This window comes from Drosophila sulfurigaster, chromosome 3 (assembly GCF_023558435.1).
Source record: "Drosophila sulfurigaster albostrigata strain 15112-1811.04 chromosome 3, ASM2355843v2, whole genome shotgun sequence".
Lineage (NCBI taxonomy): Eukaryota > Metazoa > Arthropoda > Insecta > Diptera > Drosophilidae > Drosophila > Drosophila sulfurigaster.
This window is the reverse complement of record NC_084883.1, coordinates 6,404,830-6,428,007: the sequence shown is the minus strand read 5'-3', so window position 1 is coordinate 6,428,007 and position 23,178 is coordinate 6,404,830. Positions and strand designations below refer to the sequence as shown.

Sequence of the window (23,178 nt, the reverse complement as noted above, 5' to 3'; positions counted from 1 at the left end):
ATTTGGTCCGTGGCCATTGTGTCTGGATCACAAGGACTCGCTCAGCTCGGGCTGAGAACACGGCCATGACAGAATCACCATTGTCAAGAGGTTTTTGCGACATACAAACAAACAAACAAGAAAATCACGAACAACAAAAGGGAAACAGCGAACGTGTAAAAGGGTTTAAATTCCCTTTTGCAAGAGCTTGCCAGAGGTGTGGGCGTGGCGAGCTCTTGAGACGTAGTCAAATGCACGCGAACTTGTTTGATATGCACTTCACTTGCCGTAGGCTTAATTATTGCCACGAAAAGGCGGAAAAGGTTATTCCAGAATGTCTAGTATGAAGACACTCTGTAGCCAATTCTATTTATTATATTCTCTTTCTGCTCGACCCTCTTCTCTCTCTTCAAATTATAGCTTATAAATACTTTTCAGCCTTTTAACAGTTTATGCTTGAAATGAAAATGCAGAAATGAATTTTCGTTTATTTCTAAGCTGCTTTCATTTGGGTTTATGTGATCCAAGTTGTTTTCAATTCATTTGCGCGTATAATATGTATGTCTTTGAAATTCTATCTGAAATAAGTCAAATAGGTCACATTGAAAGACTGATTAGCTCAAGACCCCATCATACGTACATATGTTATGTGTGAATGCAACTGATACTAAAAGAGAACTTCAGACCTTTGAAAGTCGAAAGTCTTGCCAAATATGGAATTTAATTTTGGAGCAACACAACACAACTTGTTACTATAAATAACATCATATTTGTAATAGGCTCATGAAGCACTCGCAACTGTTGCCAAAGTTTTCCTCCTCAAACTTTTCCGGTTGACTCGCAGCAGTCGCAGTCTGCGTCGTCGTTGACGTCGACGTCGACTTCATCGTCGTCGTCTGTCTGCTTTTCCGTGATTTTTCGACATTCCGACACTTGTTTTTGGCCTAAGTGATTTAGGTGAAAGTTTTGCGCTCTTCCCAAAAAAAAAAAACATCGAAAATGTTTCACTAAACAAGAGGAAAACTTTTGTTGTGCATAATCGCTGCTCTTCCTACCGGAAATGGCACAACGGAAACCGTTTGCTGAAACTGTATTTTTGCAAATGAATTTCAAATCTCACTGCCTTCTTAGAATATTAATGCTGTCTGGCTTTTGCAGGCAGTTAACACAATTTGAATAAAGCAAAATCAATGTGTACTCACTGGCTACTTGGGTGATTAGTTGGCATCTCTAAACAGTGAGTGCGTGTAGAGCAATTAAGTGCGGATTACGACCTCAAAGCATGGGGTGAGTGTGTGTCGCTGTCCAATTATAATTCATTTGCATAGCATTAACGACTAAATGGATTCATGCCCCAAGCATACAAACAAATCCAGTTCAAAGTGGACTTATAACTGGGCCCAAGTGAAATATCTTTAGTATGAATGGAAGAAGGCGATGATAATCTTATTCGTATTTCCAAATGTTGTCAAAGTTGCTGTTGTCAGGCTTTATACGATTGAATATTCAATTGTGTTGTCGCTTATTCGATAGTCATATTCAACGGATTGGGCGAGCACTCGTGTAATCCGTTAATCGACTCACGCTTGTTACGGATCAAATAAAACCTTACGTCAATCTTAATTTCAGCTCAATTTATTCTGACATATTTCAATTTGCATATCATGTTTTTGGACTCGGATGTGGATTCGGATTCGGATTGATCGATTTACTTCTTCAGCAGCGTGGAGACAACGGCGGGAGCAGCGGCATAGGTGGTAATTGGAGCGGCATACGAGGAGTACACCGAAGGCGCAACGTAAGAGGCGGAGTAAACGGATGGAGCTGCAGCATATGCGGTGTAGGCACGAGGAATCGCTGCCGAGTAGACTGAGGGAGCGGCATAGGTCAGGGCAGGAGCAGCGGCATAGGTGGCAACGGGGGCCACAACATGAGCCTGAGCCACAGCGACGAACAGAGCCAAACAGATGAGGAACTACATATGTATATAGAAAAAAGTTACATGTATTCATCAACAATATCTACTATATATGCAGATAAACTCACTTTCATGTTGAGTTGTTTTGGGTTGTTGGGACGCCGAACGTTCTGAAAGATTGAAGTGCGTTGACTGATACTGTTCTCCAGTCGGGTCGCCACATTTATAGTCCGATCTGAACTAAATGGAGCTTAAGAACAAGTTCTCTTGATGCGGATGTGAATTGGTAGCGCCAAGTACACTAATCTGCCACATCGAATGGATTTGCATTGTTCACTTTGGTTTCGCACTTGACACAAACACACACAAGTGTGCTCATTACTCACCTAATGGATGTCTATTTTTAGGAGGAAACTTAGGCTTATTGATTTCGAAATCGTTGCGTCGTTTCGTGCCCAACTCAAAGGTGACAAGCAACATTACCGACCACGAATCTCAAACCAAAAGCAAAAGACAGAAATACAAAAATTAATAATAATAACCTACAACGTACAATTGGAAGCCGTTCCATAATTGTACATATGTACATATGTATGTTTGTATGTAATTTACGTCATGAACCTTTATTTACAACGATTGTTATTTTGGCATTGACATTGCCCTCGGATGCGGGGTAGAATGAGACAATAGCTGGTGTTGAAAACAACTCAAAGAAAGAGAAAATAAAATGACTTTGCAGGAAACACAAATTATAAGTATCGTGGTATCGCAGTATACACAAAATTAAATGCAATGTATATTCTACTAGCAATAAAGTGACTAAAGATCTTTAGTAGATATTTTGATATATGTATGTCATCAGTTTGTCACGGTTATCGATAGTATCGAGAAAGTGCAAGTGTCATAAGATGCATAAGTAGCGATGGATAGCTGTTCAACAGTTACTGTTGATATTTGTCACAATCGATAGGCGATAAATAAGTTTAAGTTTAATTGTGAGCTGAATCAATATTATGTAAAAATTTAATAATTTTAATAATATATTGATAATTTTATAATAGTCGTCAATCTGTTGCACTTTACTAGGCTGAAATATCAAGTTAACGAACTTCATTCTTGTAACCCTGGAAACATTTGACATTTGAGTTTTGTGTCAATTCATCGCTACTACCAAAAAGTGTCATCTATTATATTCTTATCTTTACGTAGAAACTGCTGTTATTTGCGATAATAGGCAGCATTGTCAAAGCTATGGAAACTTCTGTCTCTAAAGGAGGAACTGCAATTCAAAAGCTTATCGAATCGCTAATCAAAAAACGGGCAAACTTAAAGGACTGGATACAAAAAGCAGTAAGTGAAAATAAATATGTTTTGACGTGGACAACGTTTTACCATTCTTTGTAGAATGACTTCTACAGGGTTCGGGACTTGGAAAGTTTTGAAGAGCTCTTGCAAAATGCAATCACCCATGGCTACAAGACTTATGCGGGATACAAGGATGATCTACTTAAAATTTATACGATGCTTGCAGGTCACTTCGTGCGTCTTATCAGCAAGTCGCTGGGAGGGCCGCACTCAGAGTGGCAGGCGAAATTGTCGAGCATTGTATTGGCAATGGATGAGTTGAAAATAGGACTTACAGATGCTCAATTTCTGTTGTGCCGCGGATTTGCTCTAATGGTGACCAACACACGGTTAGCCGAAGCAGACCAATGCTTTGCAACCGTTCTCCAACGAATACCACACAATGTGGCGGCGCTCCTAGGACGTAGTTGCTTGGCATACCAGCGCCAGGATTATCGTTTGGCGTTGGGCCACATAAAAAGCGTATTCTACAACTTCCCACAAGGACCCGCTGATGTGCGCGTTGCCATGGGTCACTGCTTTCTGAAAATAGGCAACTTTGACAGTGCTCGTCGTGCCTTTGAGGTAGCAGTGTCCAGCAATGGACATAGTTTGAATGCTCTGCTCGGCATTGCCCACTTGAAGCTTCGCAAGCGGCAACAGGCGGCTACCAAGGATGCCGTAAATTTGCTATGTGCCGCATTTGAAATGGACAGTCAACACCCTCTCGTGCTCACTTGGCTGGCCGTTCATTTTTACTACTCCCACGACTATGACAAGATGAAATCAGCGGCCGGAACTGCATATCGACTCACAGACAGTCCACAGCTGAAGGCACAAAACTGTTTTCAAATTGCACGCGGTTTGCACGTGAATCGGAACTATGAAGACGCATTTGCCTTTTATCGAAAAGCAGTGACGCATTCTCCCGCCGGCTATGTGCTGCCCTATCTGGGACTGGCACAAATGTGCGTACGACTCAATCGTCTTGATGAGGCGGAAGTCGCATTACGTACACTCCTGAGAGCGCTACCCGACCAGACGCAGGCATTGCGCATACTGGCTGCACTTTACGCTCAACGGGACGATCCAGCTGCGCAGGACATGGCAATACAGTTGTTCAGAAAGGCACAGCGAGAGGATGACTACTGCAGCCACCTGAGCTTGGCAGACATCTATCAACGCAAGCAACTTTGGCAAGACGCCATCGATTGCTACGACAAGGCAATGAGCACCCATCGACGTCTGCACAGCACACACAATTTACCCATTAATTGGCTGAACAATGTGGCTGCTCTTCAGATGCATTTGAACCAACCGAAAGCTGCGCTGCGTACTTTGGACAAAGCTCTGGCAATGAGAGATGATGCGTCCCAAGAGCATTGGCAGAGCAACATGCTCACCCTGAGATTTAACAGAGCACGTGTGCTGGAGGCGCTGCACTTGGAAGAACAGGCTGCCCAAAGCTACACTCAATTGATTTCCGAGTATCCAAGTTATTGCGACAGCTATGTGCGATTGGGCCACATGGCCAACAAACGCAATCTAATCAACGCTTTCGAAAATGCTGAAGTCCCGTAATACCTCAAATATGTAATTCTCAGTACCATGATTAATAGTTTTCTTTTGCAGCGACTTTGATCTACCTGACGAAATCTTAGATATGCTCACTCAGCATTTGAAGAAAAGCAAAGGATGCTATATGTCCATTGCCGTGGCCAATTTATGTGTGATCAAAGCGCAGAGACTTAAGGCAATGGGGAAGGATATCACCGAAAATGGATATTTAAAACAAGCGCTTTCGATATATCATACAGTAAATAGATGAAAATATTTATTAACCTTTATTATTAAACATTTCTTGCAGGCTTTCCAAGCAAATGAACGTAATGTGTGGGCAGCAAATGGACTTGGGGTTGTGCTGTGTATAACCAACCAAATGAAGCAGGGCCAGACAATATTCCGGAGAATTGTCAAGTCGGGCAACAAATGTCCCGAAGCAATATTAAATTATGCTAATGTAGCTCTTGAGCTGAATAATTATAAAAAGGCAATTGCTAGATATTTGAATTGTTTGCAATTGCTACCACAAAACTATCACGCCAGAGTGATGCATTTTCTGGCAAAAACTTATTTTCAAACTGGACAGGTCACCGAGTCAAAGCAGTGGCTCCTTAAGGCTCGTCATTTGGCACCCCATAAAATGATGTTGCTTTATAATCTATCCATAACCATCAAACAAGAATGTGGCCTCGTATTCGCCAGCAAATCTCCTGAGACAGAAGAATTCAAGCGAGCCAAGCGAGATATAAAGCAGGCCAATCGGTGAAGTTTACACTTAGTTACGTCTTATGTCTTGAGTATTCTTTTAATGTTTACTTTTATGCAGCTTCTTTGAGTATTTAGGTAACGTGGATGAATCCTTTCATTTGGCCAAAAAGCTGGCGAGGAAATGTAAGCTACTGCGATTCCATGAATGGAAGAACGAAGATAATAATATTGATGAGGAACCGGCTGTTAAACGTAGAAAAAAAGAGGATAGAGAAAAGGAAAACTCAAATTCTGCAGAAGATTGGGAAGGAAACAAGAAGAACAAACATGTGAAAGAAATTGAGATGGGAAAGTGTGAAGAATATAATCAGAAATCGTTAGAAAAAATGTGTCGAATGGATGGAAATGAAAACGCAACGGAATGTAAGAACAGTGCAAAATCTTTGAGAAAATCAAAGGAAGGCAAAAAGAAACGCAAGAATAAGACTGATCTCAACGACATGGACACTGATTAAATTATTTAAGTAATGATTAATGTTGCAGTATTTCGTCGAAGTCACAAATAAAGCAATGACATTAGATGTCCAGCAAATGTTGTCATTTGCACTCAACCTCAACGCATTCTTTGCATTCCCCCTGAGGTAAAACAAGTGTACAAACAGAAATTGCCCATACAATTTATTTGTGTAAGCTCCCTTAGCGCCCGCCGACCCACGTCTACCCACCCATCCAACCCCGTCTGTGTCCCCTTCGCTTTGGGACTGTGAACTCGCACATGCATGCACAAACATGTATGTTTGTTCATTTGAATGTCGAGTCATGTTAAATAACCACAGGACATTGGTCGCCGACTCAAATTACACATACTTGGAGGAGGCACTTTGTAACTGTCAGAGTCAAACGAACCAAGTCAAATTCCATCGCGAAAAAATATGCTTGCTCATTAATATCAATTTATGAGCTGAGACACGAAATTAGTCTGTGACAAGTTTCGCCGCAGGATGTGGACTCTTCACAACCGAACATACACACGCACAAAGGAACATCGGAGTGACAGCAAGCAAGATACCTACACACACACACTCACATATGTATATACTCGCGTATTCGTTTTGTTTAGATACATACATATGTGGCGTTTAATTTTGGAGGCTTTTGGGTGCTTTGTCTGGGGTTTTGTTGCGTTGCGTTAATTAATTCCAAAAGTGTATTGCGTGTCCTGCCAAAAGGACAAATATGCGCACACGAACTCATGTCATTTGTGCCCTGTTGTGCGGGTTCTCGGCTGTTTTTTTTTGTTTGTCTTTGCCTGTTGTCATTAGCAGCGTCTTGGGGGCGTGTGTATTCGTAAAATTATGAAAAATATCTGACAGCGCCAACTGACGGCGCCCGGGCATCCATCAAAGCAAGGATTTCTGACAGTTTTTGGAAACCAGCGACCAGAAATTGTTTTCGATTTATAATTTCGCTGAAAGTTTTATGTCTAGTCCCATCCTAGATATATTTTCATACGAAGAACTATTCCCCAAAACGAAATACTTGAAATCATTTTGATCTTGCCTCGTTTGGAAAAAGGAAGAATACTTTAGATTTATATTCAGAATTAGTTCTTTATTTATTCTTTCACATAATTCAGTTTTTCTTTCATTCGTGATTTTAATATTAAGATTTAATTGTAGTAGACCGTAAAAACGTTCTTAATTTATCGCAAATTATAAACTAAATAAATATTATGTAGTATGCTTACAACATAGGTAATTGACAGAAATACATACTTAAAGAACAGGAAATCTAAATTTAGTTCCAATGAAATACATTTAATGAAACATATGAAAACCCAAAGAGAATCTTTACAATGTATTTATACCAATTTAGTTTACTTTTATCATATTTAATTTACAATTTTAGTCACAATAAAATTTGATTTTGTCCATTGAAAAAGCACTTGCAATTTATTTATTTAGATGGTTCCGTAGAGTATCAAAGACTGGCAAAAACTTGGAGTTCGAGCGAGAGTCTTTAATGATAGTTTTTGTTTGTTTTGTTTTTGTTTTCATTTTTCGTTTTTTGAATTTGAAAATTGGGCAGGTGGCAAAATTTTTACATACACATTGAACATTGACGCGGGCATTCGGATTTAAATTACATATATATGTATTCTCTATATATATTTGGATAGTTTCGACAACAGATGCTCATAAAGTTCTTTCACATTTAACAAAATATCGTATTATCTTTGATACATACATATACGCGTAATTATAATTTGCGCCTAATCAGTTTCCTTTAATGTTGTGCTATATGTAAGTATATATATATATATTTAATCATATTTATGCCATAAAATGCAGTAATATACTCAGGATTTGTTCATTCATTTCAAAAGGGGAATAGTCTTTTCGTAGATTCAATGTGACTAACTAATTTTAGTTTAGACTACATAAGTCAAATGACTACAACTAATCATTATCTTATTGCCCTATTCTATATACTATCATATGTACAACTCTGGCTACATCTAAATTCTCAAAGTGTGTATTTGATGATTTGTTTTAAGTATTCGTTTAAACTAGTTTCGTGATGAATTTTCAGAAGCATAGCTCATTTAATTTCTCTGAAGTAATTTGCGCACATAGTATCTCAAGTACAATTAACTAAGTATATATATATAATATGTGTAAGTGGTTCAGTACATTACTGATTCTTGGTACAGACATGTAAGCTATAACTACTAGCATTGTCACGGCCCCAATCTGCATTATCATGCTCAGACTCAGACCATGCACACACACTAGACTTCTCTCCGATTTATTGGTACAAGTAAATTATTGATAAATGCTTTTTTATGTATCGTTTGTGGTTGACAGTTACAGTTAGTCGAGTTACATTTACTTTAAGTCGATTCAACATCTATGTACTTGCATCTTGTGGAAGTCTTATAATTTGTTTTGTTCGTTTCGCTTCATGCAAATATTGTTGGTTGGAAGTGTTATTCCGGAAAGCTAGACGAAAGCATGGTTATACACTATATATAAACACCACGCCGGCAGCTTAACTACTATAATACAATATGGGATTACAGTTCGGTTTGGGTTTCGAATTCGATTTCGGTTTCGGTTTGGGGTTTGGGAGTTGCCTTGGGGGATTCTCTAGACGATGGTGGTGCGCTCAGCGCCGGATGTCGTGCACGTGCTACTGCCCCCCATACAAACGATCTGACATTTGATGTCATCTTTGGCTAACTCTCAGGAGCTCACCGTCTCATAGTTACCTGCACCGCCGACGACACCCATCAACGAGCTGCCCACGCTGAGCAGCGGCGATTGCGTTCCACCCACACTGCCCAGTGTGCTGTAGGCTGTCTGAGCCCGCGGTGAAGTGAGCAATGATTGGGCAGCTCCAATGGTTATATTGCCGCTAGTCGCCGAGCTGGTCATCGCGGCCGAAATGCCGCCCAAGTGCAGGCTACCCGGATGGGGCAAAGTGTTGCAGGTGACACCGCCACCGCCGCCAATGCTGCTGCTGTTCGTCTGCAAGGAGCCATTCGATTGCCCGTTTAGCAGCGGCATAGTACAGGTGGTTGTCGAGCCATAGGGGGAGGTGGGCGAGGTGCGTGTCTCGTAGGCGGGAAGGTAAGTGGTGGCTCCGCCATTGGGGCCACTGCTACCTCGTCCCGGTATCCTAGTGTAGATATTTGGGGGCGTCCGTGTGGACAGCAGCGGCGGGGGCGCGGTGTAAACCGGTCGCTGAGCAGCTGGCGCCCTCTGTGGGGTGTTGTACAAACTAAACGCCGGGTTTGTCGTCAGCGACAGCTCTCCATACTGTAAAGAGAAAACGATGGAAAGAGAGAGAGAGAGAGCGAGATGTGAGGTTAGTTAAAAACAGCTCATAAATAATTAATATTCAAAGTGCAACTTTTGTATTTTTACTGCATATTTAAAAGCTGATAACAAATTTTGTGCATATGCGGTTAAAAGTTGCGAACCAACAAAAACAAGTTTAACTCCTAATGAGCTTGTTAGTAGCCCACCATGAGAGGATAGGAGGAAAATGGGTTTGGGTTGGAACTACCACAACGTAAACTAAAAACCAAACAAAAGTGAATTTAACTTTACTTGGCCAACCAAAGTCAAAAACATTTTCAGCTCATCAAAGTTTAATGTTGGTCCAAAGCCGAATAACAACATCAACAATGATGTAATGGAAAAAACAAGAGAATGCTGTCACATACTATACTATACTACTGTACATTCATTGGGTATATTTCAACGGACGACAATGGGATGTGTTCAAAATTAATATGCTAAATTTAGATTGGCACATATTTTATTGGCGTATCGTATTCCTAAATTGAGGAGTTGTCAATGAAGTCTAAAAATATCCAGCAAGGATGAAGAGGAGCATGTTCTTGTTTCTCAGTTTTATGTTCCATTTAATTGAGACTGAATCGAAAATAATAATCACACATTGTACAGAGCCTAGTAGAGGTCAAAAGTTTAATGACTCCAGCTGCCTTCTAGCTAGCATGTGACATCTGCATAAACGTATCATCTTCATCTATGCCCGAAAGTGAATTCAAAGTTTTTGGCTTTTATCATATTCCAATTAAATTGCCATTAGCAATGCCGTCAAGCACATTTACGTCGAGTGTGAAATATGCGTATAAATCTCAACAAAATCGATTAAGACAGTGCCTTAAGGATTTTGGGGGATTTATTCAGGCAAGCTGTAGGGGCCTGTCAATGTCTAATATTAGATTTTGCCATCCAATTAGAACTTTTTTATAAATAAATCTTTTCAATTTATTCAACAGCTGCCTAAAAACAGGCAACATGTTTTCTCCTATTAAATGCGCTGCTCGAAAGTATGCAACAGTTTAAATATGTCAACGACTGCTGCTGAAATGAACGGAACATTGCGTATGGACGCATTGATTTAGAGATGCTTGTGTGTGCCGTGCTTCTAATTTGCGGCAACAACTACTAACAGGCTATGTTATGCCGCAACTCGTGTGGCAAATGAAATTCATAATTTATCTTTCGCGGCTTACCTGTTTGCCGAATGTTGGCGATAGCGAAGGCGGCGGCGGGGAGGTGGTGTTAATGCGTGTGGGCGGCGTGTAGAGGATGCGTTGTGATTCCATATTCAGTCGGTCGAAAGCCTTCTCCTCCAGATGAAATTCATCCTCACTGTTGGCCTCCTGCGGCACAACATCCGGGTTTTTGTCCTCCAAGCTGGAATGGCTGCCCATATTGCGTGAAAGCGGCTCAGCGCTGCCCTTGTCCGCCTCCGTTGTGGTGGCATCGCCATTCACGTGGCGACGGCTTCGCTTGCTGCGGAATTTAATGAAGATCACCACACAGATGGCTACCAAAAAGAGTGTCGCAATCACGCCAACTAGTGCGCCCAGCAACGGTGTCAATTGGACCAGCACTGCCGTCGACGAAGCTGCGAAACACAAACAGAACGGAACAGAACACAAGAATCATGGTTAATAGAAGGATATCGAATGCATTGCGATTGCGGTTTTGCTGGTGGGAAATTCAATGGCAGCATAACTGTATCGGTTTCTTTACCTGTGCGAAGCAGCGGAGCGGAGAGAGTTCGACCACGCACTCGATAGGCCATCTTGCTGGATCCCTGGGCATTGACCGCTGTCACGCGTATGTTGAACACCGAGTCACTGGGCAGTCGCTTCACCGTAAACTCCGCATACTTATACGACGCATTGTAGAGTATCTGGCGAGCGAGTTCATCGTAAACCTGAGCATGGAAATGCTGTGGAATACCCCCATCATAGCCGGGGATGCATTGAATCTGCAGTGAGTTGGCTGTTGCATTGTAGGCCGAGCAGTTTTTCACGGGTTCTGGTAGGTCTGCAAATTTATTGTATGATAAAAGGGCTTTTAAGTGATTCTAAATTACAAGTGGGGAAAAACAATATGTTGATAGCGAGATTCACTTTTTCTTTCAACTCTAGCAACAAGCATGTAATTAGCTTAATATATTAAAGCAGACATTGTTTACCACATCTAAAATCTCTATATGAACCTTTAACCGCGCATTTAATTAGAATTTCAACTTAATTGCAAATCGGAAATATACACAGCGGTATATGTTTACTAACAATGCAATAATTAAAATTTACATTTCAAACTTTGATATTTCCCTGTTCTCAAATATTTTTATATTGCGCCATTAACGTTTTTAGCTCTTTGAATACCTTATTTATTACAATTTCTAAAGCTTTAGATAAAATTCCGCAAATCTGTAATGTTGTTTGCGAATTTCCATCAAAATTACAGTGAATATTTAAACACAGATGAGGGTGCACTATAACTTCGTATTGGCTGATGCTTCATTAAATATTTTTGCACTTTAATTCGTTTTCACTATCCTTGTGGCTATTTAGGCCACGGCCGCTATATGTTTAATGGCAACACCCATTGCCGATAGGTAAATAAATGAAATGATGCGCCTTGCAATTTATTGCATTTGATTATCAGATTATTGGCGACACAGATTGAAGTTGCATCAACATCCACATCCACAAAAACAACGACAATGTCGTTAATAACAATGGCAACATGACCGTTGGTAAATGTGGCTTTTATTGCTGCTGCTGCTGCTGTCAGGGACACTGAAAGAACCCTCGGACCAAGGACAGTTGAACTAACCGGACAACCGGAGGTAGAGTAGAATAGCGCATCGCAGCGGCGAATGGCAGCAAACGGCAAACAATTGCTGTGCGTAAAATTGCCACATCGCCATGCAACATTGGCATGCCCGAATGTAAATAACGCGCCACACACGAACGTTGCACGCACCACGCTATGGCTGCCACTTTGGCCGCGATACGTGCAACAATTATCTACTGGCCAGCAGGGGCGACACATCGCAAGCAAATTGAGTAAACATGTTGCACGTCACACAGTGTTGAAATACTACATGCCACGTTGCAGAGAAGAAATTAATTAAAATAAATGTTGTCGTACTTGCTACTTTAGGCTGAGCTGACTTGCCACTGACCAGCTCTAATGTTGCACTCACCTGCAGGCTGAATGTGGTACCAACAGGGCTGACTGTGACCCATGGGACTGTTGGCCACACAGGAGATGGCCCCGAAACTCTCGTAACTCTCCACGTGGTAGCTGTAGACATTGTTCAACGGGGGCGTCGATGTTGTCGAGGGCGTGGGCATGAGCTGACGATGATGCTGTTGCTTGTGCAACGCTGCCAGTCGCTTGCGCTCAGCCAACTGTCCGCTGCTGGAGGCTGCGTTGTGATGGACACTCAATTCGCCGTGCTGCGGATGCTGCGATTGCTGTTTGCGCTGGGGCTGCTTGTTCTCCACGTGATTCTTGTGCACCATGTTGGAGTACACCATTTGCGGCTCCATATAATCCTGATAGCTGTCAAACTCATCGTTTGAGTCGTGCTCCTGGTCATAGTCATCCTCAAAGCGCACCGTTTCTGCCACATCCACAACGCTGACGACTCGGCCATGGCGACCATGCAGTAAATGCTGGCTGCCATGTGTGTGCTTCCGCTTGCTGCGCTGATAATATCCGCCGGGCCCGGAAGCCCCCGGCAGCTGTTGTAGGGGCAACGTGGCTGGCACTAGATGCGCCAGCACCGGCAACTCGATGAGACTCTCCAGTGAGTTGTTGAAGTGCCACTTGTAATTTAGATTATCGAGTGGATTGGCGTCCACCTCGCAGGTAATGTTGATTGTCTGCTTGAGGGCGGCGCGTATAATCGTCGAGTCCGACTTGCACACGGGCGGATCTATAAGGAAGGAAGGAACGAGCACGAGTGCAGGATAAAGTCAAGTGCTTGGTCAAGTGCTGGTCGCATGTTGCAGGTCACTTACATTTGACATCGAGGAAGACCTCATTGCTGGACACGCTGCCTTGTAGGTTGGTGGCACGGCAGAAGTACTGGCCATGCGATGACTTCGAGATACCTTGAAGTACCAGCGTTTGGTTAGAGATGATAATGCCTCGAGACGAGTGCAATTGCTTGTCCTGAAAATTGATAGAGGGGGAAAGCATTGCAATTTATTTACTTATTTTCAATTAATTGACGACAGCTCTGATCATTGCAAACTCGAAAACTTAAAAAGAAACAATAATTAAAATTAATTTATAAATGTCTCACCTTATTTAAGTAAAAATATATACATATTATTATACTAAATTACGGGTTTTAAAAGATTGTATTTCTAAATAAAAAAACTTTGTCACTTCAAACATTCGAACAAAAAAGCAAAATCACAAATAAGAATAATACTAAAATTCCAACATTCATAAAAATTCAATCACTTACATTGTGATACCATTCAACACGAGTAATCGCCGGATTGGCGCGCACAGCACAATCGAGATACACATCGGATCCCTTGAGCAGATTATTGGAGTCCAGAGGAGCTCCTAAATTAAGATTAACAATGGGTGCATCTGTAGAAGACAAAATTGTATCTTTAGCATTTCAAACAAGCTGTTGTGAGAGTTCAAACGTACGCGTCACATTCAGCACACGGGAATCCTTCAGGTATAGTCCTGTGTTGCCATTGCCCATCGTTGTCATCACTGTCGTGTCGCCCTCGTGCAATTGCTGCGACGTAATGCCCGAATTGAGGGCAATGGAGCAGACAACCTGACGCTCATTGTCCTCCGGAACGGGAATGAGCGTTAGCTCCGATATGGTTGTATTGCCATCGGAGGCATTCTGCGGTCAAAATGAGATTATGCTATGGCTAAATGGAGACATTAGTAGCTAACTTACCGATTGCGTGGCGCCCTTCAATACCTGTCCTGCCTTTGACCAGATAATATGTGGCGGAGGCCGAGCTCCGATTGCCGTGCATGTGACATGAGTACGGGTTCCAGCGACCACAGCATGATTCAGTCCTTGAAGCAGCAGACTCAATGGTGGTACTGTTAGAGAAAGTGATATTTAGTTTAAAGTAGTTTTATAAAACTAACTAATTTGTGTATAATATAGAATTTATAAATTTCAAGCAATGGCGAATAACATCCTTCGTGGGATTACTCCAATTTAACAGTACTATATAAGACCGTTTAACTATGTGGCTGTTAAGTGTCATTAACATATTAAAGTCTACATTTTAGATGTAATGCTAGAGGAATTGTTATCATTGCTAATAGCATTAAACACTTTGAGAACCAAAAACACGAAATGCAATAATGTACTCCAACTTTACCGAAAATAGTTATGATCTTTAACTTATAAGAAGCTAAGTTAAGTAAAGGAATGCTTCTGTTTTTAGAAAATATCGTAGCAAAATTAGCAGAAATAAAAGCGGCCACTAATTGGGTTTTGCAAAATTATCTGATTGTTCATTTCACAGTCGTACAGTAAATAATGTTTTGTGGACTCGTAATTACTTGCAGTACATATAAAAGGATAATTATTGCCTCCTATTTTTGGTAATCCGCTTTTGCATATTTCCGACCCAGCTCTATAAGCAGTACATTAAATGTATAATAGTGAAAGTGCCTTTTGCATACGTTCTATATTTTATATTATTATGGCGCTGGACTCGCTCTTGCTCGTGGGAGCCACAACGCGATTAGCATATTCGCAAAGTCAAACTGCGCACACTTTATGTTAGTTGTTTCGGTGTCATAAATGCATAAACATTGGACTTTACGGGCATTACGGCGTTCCACAACGACAAAAACTTTAATTACATTAATTTCTATGTAAAAGGCGCAAGCTTTTCTACTTTTAACACCGCCCACATTCACTGTCTATTCAAGTGATGGCCTTGAACTGTTGACTTTTGGGGAAATACGCCCAACGTGGGGCCATAAACATAATTACAATCACAAAACTGTCGACTATAATGTTCAAGTTTGCACACAGCATCACGAGTTGGATGTTCAAAAAAAATCATAAATTTAATTGCCTTCACTTACGGTTCATGTCCAGGATAACTTTTTTAGTTAGCGCCGGAACCACGTGTCCATTGGTGGCCTGGCAGGTGTACATCTACGGAAGAAGAAGAAGAAGAAGAAGAGATGTAAACACTTATTTGATTTATGCATATTACGATAATTGGCCTTCTATTAATAACAACAATATGCGATAAAATATTGGCGATAATGAGGGGATGTCTCGAAGATGATAAATCAACCGGACCAAGAGGTGAACATTTAACTTTAATTGCCTAAAATGCTCGTCGAACACGCACCGCCGACAGCCGACTGCCGACCAAAGGCCAGGCCAAGCCATGCCATCATAACCCGCCTTGCAGCTCCAATGGTCCCCCCTTCAAATGCTAATCAATTATGCTCCAAAGGAAAACGCAGGCTCGCGCTGTATTAATATCATAAATTCTGTAGTAAACTTGTTGTTGCTTTGTGTGTGTGTTGCTGCTCTTGTTTTGGTTTTTGTTGTTGTTTGTAATTCGATACTTTCTGGCCATATACGTTTCCAATTGGGACATTTTATTGAGGCACGAATATTGTAACGATGTCTAATAAAAATATTTGCATAACTTGGGGAAAATTAAAACGGTTCACTCGCGCCTGGCTGCCTCGCGCAGTCTGTCAAAGTGTCGTTTTTGGCTAGGAAATTGGGTCATAAATTTCTATCGGTTATACAACGACTGCGTCAGGTGGGGTCGCAGTAGGTCATCGTTGTTGATGTCGTTGACGTTGTCTCCCATGTGTTTATTGCTAATGTACAATACATTTCTTGTTGTTCCCGTCAAGCTAAACGGCATCGTTTTGAAGTTACATCAATTAACGCTGTCGTCTATTGAGCTGCTTTTGTGAAACTATTCGAAAGTCCACTTATTGACATACAACTAATAAAATTATATGAATTGTGTAATACAGTGAGGGAAGAACAAGTTATGCACTCAGTTCTAGTTTAGATCTGGTTTAAAACTAACAACCAAATTGATTGATAAAAGGGACTTATGAAATCCTTAGTTTTTTTCTCTAATTGCCACTACTTATTGTTGACAAACTGATGTAACACATTCGACATTGTTGACGTTCAATAATTTGTAATATTACGCCACAGAAGCTTTCAGTGATTTTAAGGCTGCCATTAATTTAAAAGTAGAATTTATTTAAGAAATTAAAGAATAGAAAAACATACTACAGTCTGGTTGACAACTTGCAATTTTTTTTAATTTAGGGTATATTTTTAATTTAATAGTTTATTGATATGCCTAAAATAACCTTTACTGTAAGAATAATACCGTCCTGTTTTGGTATTATTCAAAGTGGACAGCGGGTATTTCACAGAAGAGCACTCTCGACAGTAGTTTTCTTACTTGTAAGTATTAAATCGCAAAAGTTGCGAGTGTTTAAGAACTGACATTAATTGAGAACTATAAATTATTTAAGAAATAGAAGATTACGAAAAAAATACTGCATTCTGGTATATATTGTTCTCTACGGAATATATTGAATTTAATAGTATATTATCATAACAAATATTGCTGTTTTATATGTTAGTAATTTCTTAGTAAATTGTAAGATTATTCTTACAATTTGCACAGTTTTGCTTTTACAAAAAAAATTAGTTTTCTTACTTGTTTTTAATTGTCACTATTTATTGTTGAAAAACAAATGCAACAAGTTTATCTTCAAACTGAGCCAAATAATCTGACTAATTCTTGTATGCATATTAGTCAAATGCATCTAGAATCAAGATTGTTGGTGTACAATAATTTGTGGCATTACCTCGCACAAGTTACAAGTGATTTTAAGACTGGCATTAATTTAGTTTTAGTCCACAATGCTAAGCGCGCACAAAGACCAGCATTCACAATGGCCTACAATTTGTACAAGTTGCCCGCTTCGAGGGGATATCGCTCCGAATCGCTGGATTAGCGTTCTAACAATATTGTTCATTACAGCAAAGCGAAATCGGCTTAGAATCAACAGCGAAGAGCGAGCAAACAACAACTGGGCAACTGGGCAACCGACAACAACTAGCAGCTCCCCATTGAATTATTCCCCAATGCAGCCGCGGCTGCATTCATTTCCCAGGCACTTTGATTTCTATTAGCTATTGTGCGGCCATGGCTGCGGAGGATGATGGCTGCTGGAATGGGAGCCGACCACACCAAGCGTTGTATCATTAATGGGAGGCGCTGCTATTGTGGCTAACCGAAATAAATGGTCGGCGGTGTGTATTGTGCTTGGCTTATGCATTCAAGTGTCCAAAGCATCCAAAGCGGCTGTCTTTGTTGACTGCTCGTAAATAAGGCTTAAGAATTTTTGGACGTCAGCCGGCCAATGGCCGGGGCCACTTACCGTTAGCAGATCCTTGCGCTGAATGTTCTTCAGCTGCAGAGCATTGCGCACTGAGCCATCGGGCAACACCTGATAGGAGTCATCCACCAGGGCGTGCTCTCGCCACCAGGACACCCGAGGCGGGGGAACTCCTCCACTCGACAGACATGTCAGGTTGATGCTATCCCCTTCCAGATATGGCCCAGCAGTCTGATCTCTCACTGCCGCCCCATTGTTGTCCAATATAGTCAACTGCGTGGGAGGCACTGCAAAGCGAAAAAAACAAGGATATAGAAACATGTTGAGTAGAGTAGGGACTTCTTATTGAGAGGCATTCTCCACTCACCCAAAACTGTCACATTAATGCGCCAATTGCGCGTTGGTGATTTATGGAAATCAACGCGACATTTGTAGAGCCCAGCATCCGAGGTCTGAATGTTCTTGATGCGCAAAGCCGGCGGATTTGTGTCATAGTAGAAGTGGGCCTTCTTGTTGAAGACATTTTCATCAGCCCACGGTATTGCCTGGTGTAGTGGTCGACCTCTGGCATCAAAGCTGTGGAATAAATACAAAAAATATATATGTATAAATAAAACGTTTAATTTAATTATTGCCAACAGCTATTTGCATATTTCAAACGTTGTAATTGAATGAAGCAACTTTATTAAATTTATTAGAATATCAATTCATTCAAAATGGTCTTAATATCTTATTGCATTAAATAACCAATCTCGATGTCAAATATTGGCATATTGTTTGGAGAGAGCTTCATGAATATATTACAAAATATTGATTCCCATGAAATTACAGATTCTGTACGTGAATTTAACTTTATAGGAGTATTTAATATTTTCGGGAACTACTTTATAAATCAAGTTTAGAGATTTCATTAATATTGGAGTAAATCTTTTTATTAGATTTACATTTAACAAGTCTAAGATGGAATAATAATTATTATTAGATATTCATTTAAATAATTTTGTGGTTCAAATAAGTAGACAGGGGTCAGGGTTGCGGTATACAACATCATATAACACAATATCAATGTTTTAATATTGGTTAATTACTAAAAAAAATGGTTGTCAAAATGTCAATTTATAATAGTTATGTTATATACATGGAAATGCTTGAAGCTTGCATCAGACTCAACGCACTTCATGTTGTTGCATGTAGAATTATCTATTAAAATCAGAATGCCTTCATGCATCGGCACTCCCCAGAGATTAGTGAAAATACCAGACAGTCGTAGTTTTATTGTCGACAATCGATTTTATTTGGCAGCAATTAAGATGGGAAAAATAAAGTGTGTCAAATCAGAAATGAAATAAGAATTAAAACCACTGAAAATGCAACAAAATCCACTCGCAATAGCCCCGTAAAAATAGAATGTCTAATTAACTTTCCCCAGCAAAACAGAACCAAATGCAAACAATGGAAACGACCAAACAGTTTTTTATTTTATTGTTATTACCAAAGGTTTTTTTTGTTTATAGCCGTTTGTACGCATTTTGACAAAATACCACATTAAATGTCAACGCCCCAAACATATAGCCAACGGCAGCAAGCACCATCAAATCGTGTGTATAGGAATATATATAATCGTAAATAGCCCAAAGTGCATTTAAGAACTTTCAATTTTGTCAAATTTCAGAACTATTTTTTTTCGTAAAATTTAAAATTTCTACATTTAAATTGTTAGATCTCTTCCTCGATTTTATTCTGTATGTATTTCGTTGTCTTTTTCATTCAATATATATTTTTTGCTGGGGATTTCCCCTTGCACATTAGTTTGGCTCTTTATGTGTGTGGCACTTAATTTGATGACACTTGTAAATTTTTAATTTGTTTTTTGTTTTCCTCTCGAATTCGCGTTGCCCTTTCTGTGTTTATGTCCCCCCAAAAGTCACGCCCAGTGTGGCTGTTGTTTCTCTTCTCTTCCCTCTTCCAGCTCTACAGCGAAATGTTGGCAACCAAAATAAATTTCGCTGTTTATGTTAATTCGTTGGCTCGGGCTAAGTTTTTCATTTTATAGTTTGCTTCAATTAATTAATTGATCAATTTGGCTCTGGTTGTTTTTGTTTTTCTTTTTTTTTTTTGTGTGTACTTTTTAAGCCGATTCCATTTACATTCTTTTTATTTTCTGCTTTTATTTTGCTTTACTTGCCTGCTGCATTTCACAGGTCTGCGATGTTTTCCGTAGTTAAGCAGCTTTAAATAGCCCAGAAACCAGAGGCAATCAAATACATTTTACACCCAAGGCTTTATTATAAAAACCAGATGGATCAATTTACAATTTTTCTCCTCTTCGAAATATAATATAGTCCTATGACCTCTGTTCTATATATGCAACTATTTTAGGTCATTCCTTGGTCTGTCCAGTCCCACTTTAACCCATGCTTAGAGTGTATAATTTATGATCGCCTGATATCACAATATTCCCCTAGATTAGCGCGCATCTTGAATATATCAAAAGCTTATGCATATCAACTTGAGTCTCAGCCCTCGGTGAAGCTGGTGATTTATCACTCGGAACATTTAAATGCACCCACGAGTCAAGAAAACAGACTCGAAATTTTCATCTCCCGACCGACTGCAATGCGAGTCAAAAATAATAGGAGAAGTGCGAGTAAGTGCCACATGATGGATGGTTATTTGTTAATGGATTTAAAGATAATTAAATTAGGTTTCGCATCCAAAAATGTAAGCTAGGCCCCTTTCCCCCTGCTGCAGCTGCCATTCGCCCCCCATAGAAACTTTCATAATTGCAGGCCGCCTTAGGCCGTCAAAGGTCATTGATTGGAAAGTGGAAGATAGGGGGAAGTGCAGTTGTACCTGGGCATTGCCTTGGCAATTGGGCAACAAACTTCTCATGTAATTAATCTTCCGACCTCTTTGGCATATGGAAATTTTACTTGTGTTGTAAAAGCGTTGTTGGAGAACAAATAGAATAGAACCAGAACAATAAGAGCAAGCAGCAACAACGAAAATTTATGAAGTGTAGAAAAAGCAAATTAAAATTGATGGAAAACAATAAAAAATGCGGGCAAGAGCACGGACACGAACAGCAGGGGCTGGAGGCGGAGGTGGCGGTGGAGGAGAGAAAAAACGCTTTATTTGGTAGCTCGACAGATCTGTTGTTCAAATCGGGCATGGGAGAGGTGCTAGGTGTGATGAGTATTCGGTGGGCAGGGCCATAAACTTTATGCGGCCATAAAAGGCAACACTCGCAACTGTAATTGCAGTCACCGCAGCGAGTTCATGCTGTAGTAGAATCAATTGAACCACATGAATGCACATTCAACTTTGACACTTTGACTTGGGTATAATCGATTTCGATTTCGCTTTCGCTTGGAGTCTGTTGAGGGAATGATGCGTTGCGAGTGTTGTTCTGTTCGTCAAGGTTGCTCTCCGCGTATGTAAAATCAATTTATGGTCTAGTGCGCGTCACTCCATCAGCATTTACCCGCCTCAAGTTTCGTCGCTGAGCTGACGATAAAGCCTTACGAGAGCGCCAGCTTCGGTACATTTTCGTACTGTTAAGAGATGCCACCCAACAGGTCTCCCACCTGCTAGCATATACATATTCTTTTTAAAAATCGTTTGGCTTCGACTTCGCAGAAGGCCGGTCCTCACTACCCAGTCAGCCACTCCTCCCCTGCACACTGCTCGCTGCTTCCTCCTCACAAGTCTCACGTTTCGTTGCAAACACATATCAGGCCAACAGATGCACGTACTTAGCTGGCGCTCTTTATGTACTCGTATGTGTGTGTAAGTAATGTTTATATCGTCAAATTCAACATAAATGCCTTACGTTAATAGAATTTATAATGAGCACACCTAGTGGCGTGTGTCGCCATCTTTAGCTTTTCATAATTGGCCCCAGAGAGCTCTGGGAATCGAACCGAAAACATTGACATACACCCGCAGTATTACTTGGCTCCCCACGGGGAGCTCAATGTGTGCTCAAATATTTTCTCGTTTTTTTCTTTTACCTTGGAAAATACCAAAAAAAAGCACCTAATGTGTATCTGTCAAATTGTTTATTTAATTTTGTAGGGTGTCACTTTAATAGCATCTTATTTGATTAGAACGCGTGTGTTGCCAATAAAATGATTTTTATCTAATATGTTTGGGTACCTTCATAAATGAAAGGACCTCTTCCTAATCTACTTTTCATGAAGCCGCTTATAAAACGAGAGTTATGCCACAATCTATGACTCTATAAAAATACATTTGCAACAAGGACCAAATGGAGCATACATTGTATAACCGAATAGGAATTGAAAGACTTTATAAATTTATTATTATTAGTACTAAAAAAGTGGCATTATATTTTGTAATTTTCATTAAAATAATTACGGCTATAATTTTATGCTTATTGTAGGGTTTTCCGCAACCTTTTTACAAATTTAAATTACAAAAAGTTATTTGCCCTGCCCGTAAATGTTAGAGGGCTGTAATTAATTAAACGACGCATTGAAATCAGTACAAAAATATGATGCATTAACTTGAATTCACTTTAGTGGCTTCTTATAATGATTATACATAGCTCAAATATACATCGTTTAAGTATACCAAAAAATATAAAGATAGACCAAAAGGTGTATCTCGAATATCGATATACTAATACATTGAAAGCAACATATACAACATTATCAACCAACTCAATTAAAACCCGTCTTATATTCAAATAATTATATAAATTCAAACTGGCTAGTTAAATATTATTAATAGTTGCGCTTTCATTTAAATATTTATTCTAGATTCTATATTTTTGGTATTTTCCACAAACCCTTTCCCAAACATTATATAATAATTAAAAGGTTTCGTGTTCAATACTTACGTATATATAGGCTTCACGTTGCCCTGGCGATACCAAATAACCAGTTGAACCTTATCGGCAATCATTGTTCCGGGCATTAGATCACAGGGCAGTGCGACCTCCGAGCCAACGGCCGTCAGTACCTCCGATAAAGGACCTGGAGGTGGAAAAGCAATAAATGTAGTTGGATATACTCTGTATCAATTACATTAAAATTGGAATTGAGAATAATTCATTTCATTTTTGTGGGGCTGATTTGACTGGTCTGCCTATTGTTTCGGCCGGAGCTACACTTAATTGAAATATGTGAACTTTAATATTGTGCGTGATGCTTCTTGCCCTTCCCCCTACCAATGTGAGCGTGTTGTGTGGCGGTTGAACGTGTGTATATATATGATGGTATGTAGTTCTATGTCTGTATGTAACTCGCTTTTGTGGACTCATACAATGCCATAACTATAAATTGACTGACAGCTTGATTTCCTTTGATGATAAGCTGGCGCTGAAAGGGTAACCGAACTCGACTGGACGGATTGGGATACAGATATATATGTATATAGTTG

General features: G+C 40.1%; 3 protein-coding genes across 4 annotated transcripts in view; 1 reads left to right on the top strand and 2 right to left on the bottom strand.

Moving 5' to 3' along the window:
- Positions 1 to 1,596: 1,596 nt before the first annotated feature.
- LOC133844360 (cuticle protein 16.5) lies at positions 1,597 to 1,960 on the bottom strand. The gene is given in 1 exon segment (XM_062278308.1): positions 1,597 to 1,960. A coding segment is annotated over 1 exon segment (273 nt). The 3' UTR covers positions 1,597 to 1,687.
- A 1,054-nt stretch (positions 1,961 to 3,014) lies between these two features.
- LOC133841380 (RNA polymerase-associated protein CTR9 homolog) lies at positions 3,015 to 6,148 on the top strand. Its single transcript, XM_062273807.1, has 5 exons — positions 3,015 to 3,247; positions 3,302 to 4,818; positions 4,874 to 5,057; positions 5,109 to 5,566; positions 5,631 to 6,148. Exons 1-5 carry the CDS (start codon positions 3,149 to 3,151, stop codon positions 6,025 to 6,027), a joined length of 2,655 nt encoding a protein of 884 aa, XP_062129791.1. The 5' UTR covers positions 3,015 to 3,148; the 3' UTR covers positions 6,028 to 6,148.
- Positions 6,149 to 7,166: 1,018 nt separating this feature from the next.
- The window catches only part of LOC133841379 (uncharacterized), a 48,849-nt gene continuing 32,837 nt past the window's right edge, over positions 7,167 to 23,178 (bottom strand). Inside the window, exons 3-14 of one of the 2 annotated variants that reach the window (XM_062273806.1) lie at positions 22,637 to 22,772; positions 18,140 to 18,348; positions 17,815 to 18,059; positions 15,457 to 15,529; positions 14,300 to 14,451; positions 14,035 to 14,242; positions 13,841 to 13,971; positions 13,386 to 13,539; positions 12,563 to 13,300; positions 11,089 to 11,388; positions 10,563 to 10,960; positions 7,167 to 7,809 (exon numbers count right to left, since the gene is read on the bottom strand). In XM_062273806.1, the coding sequence (XP_062129790.1) occupies positions 7,789 to 7,809; positions 10,563 to 10,960; positions 11,089 to 11,388; positions 12,563 to 13,300; positions 13,386 to 13,539; positions 13,841 to 13,971; positions 14,035 to 14,242; positions 14,300 to 14,451; positions 15,457 to 15,529; positions 17,815 to 18,059; positions 18,140 to 18,348; positions 22,637 to 22,772 (2,765 nt within the window). In that variant the 3' untranslated portion in view covers positions 7,167 to 7,788. Of the gene's footprint in view, positions 7,810 to 7,866; positions 9,334 to 10,562; positions 10,961 to 11,088; positions 11,389 to 12,562; positions 13,301 to 13,385; positions 13,540 to 13,840; positions 13,972 to 14,034; positions 14,243 to 14,299; positions 14,452 to 15,456; positions 15,530 to 17,814; positions 18,060 to 18,139; positions 18,349 to 22,636; positions 22,773 to 23,178 lie in introns of those variants that run through there. The other variant, XM_062273805.1, reaches the window with a different exon arrangement.